The sequence below is a fragment of the Limulus polyphemus genome, unplaced genomic scaffold, assembly GCF_000517525.1.
Source record: "Limulus polyphemus unplaced genomic scaffold, Limulus_polyphemus-2.1.2 Scaffold6607, whole genome shotgun sequence".
NCBI lineage: Eukaryota > Metazoa > Arthropoda > Merostomata > Xiphosura > Limulidae > Limulus > Limulus polyphemus.
The window spans coordinates 1-2,495 of record NW_013672217.1 but is presented as its reverse complement, the minus strand read 5'-3'; the positions used below and the strand labels follow the sequence as shown (position 1 = coordinate 2,495).

General features: G+C 30.9%; 1 protein-coding gene across 1 annotated transcript in view; it reads right to left on the bottom strand.

Moving 5' to 3' along the window:
• Positions 1-2,088, bottom strand: part of LOC106473901 (dystonin-like) — a gene marked incomplete at both ends in the record, with an annotated part of 56,276 nt that extends 54,188 nt beyond the window's left edge. Inside the window, 3 exons of the mRNA XM_022402306.1 lie at positions 148-314; positions 1,335-1,497; positions 1,765-2,088. Coding sequence (XP_022258014.1) covers positions 148-314; positions 1,335-1,497; positions 1,765-2,088 — 654 coding nt within the window. The remainder of the gene's footprint in view (positions 1-147; positions 315-1,334; positions 1,498-1,764) is intronic.
• Between the last annotated feature and the right edge of the window lie 407 nt (positions 2,089-2,495).

The following is a 2,495-nucleotide window of genomic DNA, read 5'->3' as shown; positions in this document are numbered from 1 at the left end:
TAAACAGCCTGAAACATTGTGAATATAGAAACATCTATTTTGCATTAGGCATTTTTCGAGGTACACGTTTTTTCAATTTTTTGTTTACGAAATAGTTATAGCTAATTAAAAAGGAAAGATTATGTTTAATAACATAACACATCTCACCTCAAACTCAGTGATCTGTCTGGTAAGTGTGTCATGGTCAGCAGAAATTGGGAATCCCTGACCCAATGTTTGTTCCATGTCATTTAACCAGTGCTGGATGCAGTCACACGACAAGTAGAACTCCTGATCTTCTTTCATTGCTGACTCAAGTTCAGCCTTACGGTTTTCTAACATAAACAAAACAACAATTAATTACTGACTCAAGTTCAGCCTTACGGTTTTCTAGCGTAAACAAACAACAATTCGTTGTACTTTACTGTACAACAACAAAAACCAATATACCAACTAAGTATATAACACAATATTCATACTAACAACTTAACTTTACTGTACAACAACAAAAACCAATACACCATCTAAGTAAACAACATACAATATTCGTACTAACAAGTTAACTTTACTATACAACAGCAAAAACCAATACACCATCTAAGTATATAACACAATATTCATACTAACAACTTAACTTTACTGTACAACAACAAAAACTAATATACCATCTAAGTACACAACACACAATATTCATACTAACAACTTAACTTTACTGTACAACAACAAAAACTAATATACCATCTAAGCACACAACACACAATATTCATACTAACAAGTTAACTTTACTGTACAACAACAAAAACTAATATACCATCTAAATATTCTTTTAATGTGTTGACTCTTTTGTTAAATATTCTTTTAATGTGTTGACCCTTTTGTTAAATATTCTTTTAATGTGTTGACTCTTTTGTTAAATATTCTTTTAATGTGTTGACCCTTTTGTTAAATATTCTTTTAATGTGTTGACCCTTTTGTTAAATATTATTTTAATGTGTTGACCCTTTTGTTAAATATTCTTTTAATGTGTTGACCCCTTTTGTTAAATATTATTTTAATGTGTTGACTCTTTTCTTAAATATTCTTTTAATGTGTTGACTCTTTTCTTAAATATTATTTTAATGTGTTGACTCTTTTGTTAAATATTCTTTTAATGTGTTGACTCTTTTGTTAAATATTCTTTTAATGTGTTGACTCTTTTGTTAAATATTCTTTTAATGTGTTGACTCTTTTGTTAAATATTCTTTTAATAATAAAAGAAACTTAAGCACTCTTACACTTATGCCATTTTTGATAAAATTATTTTTAAGACATAATTTGAGAACTAAACTAAATAAAAATATCTGTGATATAAATACCAATTTTCTTGTTCAGATTGTTGTACTGTTTTTCTACTGCATTCAGTTTGTTTTTAATCTCATTCTTTGAACCAGAGTCACTTAAAAGATCACAGAGCTGTTCACAAACACTCTCTGCATCAGCCAGAAGAGGACGCTGGTCTTCTAACTGTTTTTCCAAGTCCTAGATTGAAATACAAAAAAGAATTTTTGATGTTTGAAAAAGTAAATCATAAAAATCTTAACTGTAACCACAGAGTTTAGTTGTTATTTACTCACAAAGTAATTACACTTAAGTAAATATATGACTCTGTACAATGTTGAAACAACTAGACAATTCAAGTACAGTTTCTATAATGCTTGTGTTGGCAAGGTTCAAAATGATTTACTTATAAGCAAAACAAATTTCATATACAAAACTACCAGAACTGACTTTAAGCAAAATGCTCACCTCTAGTTTTTTCAACTGCCCATCTGCATCTGATCCATCGGACGATAAGTGGTCATACTCATCACTAATGTGTTGTAATGACTCCTGCAGATGGTTAAGATTCTCCTGGAAGTCCCTGGTTACACCACTGGCTGCATCGAGATTTTTCTCCCTGTCTTCCAGTCGACCCACAAGATCGTCCCAGTGTCGCTGGACATTATCCATCTGATCCCTCACCTTTTTAGCAGAAGGAGATGAGCGACCCATGTTCTCCATAATGGCATTTCCAGACCTACCAAACCGTTCTACTACTGGCTGTTGACAAGTACACTCATCTCTCATTACCTAAAATAAACAAACATCATAACTTTCAATCAACAATAGAAAGGTGGCTCCATCTAGTGTAACATATGTTGACACATATAACGTTAATTAGTACAAATATATAAACAGAAAACCATACTCATCTACCATTAATTATAATAAACAAACAGAAAACAGCAGACCAATTTTACACTGATTCATTTGTTATTAACTATAAAAAAACAGACAGGACAATGTTAAATTACCATTGTTCCAGGTCAGTAGACCCATATACTAGCAGTAAACTACTGATTCATTTGTTATTAACTATAAAAAACAGACAGGACAATGTTAAATTACCATTGTTCCAGGTCAGTAGACCCATATACTATCAGTAAACTACTGATTCATTTGTTATTAACTATAAAAAACAGACAGGACAATGTTAA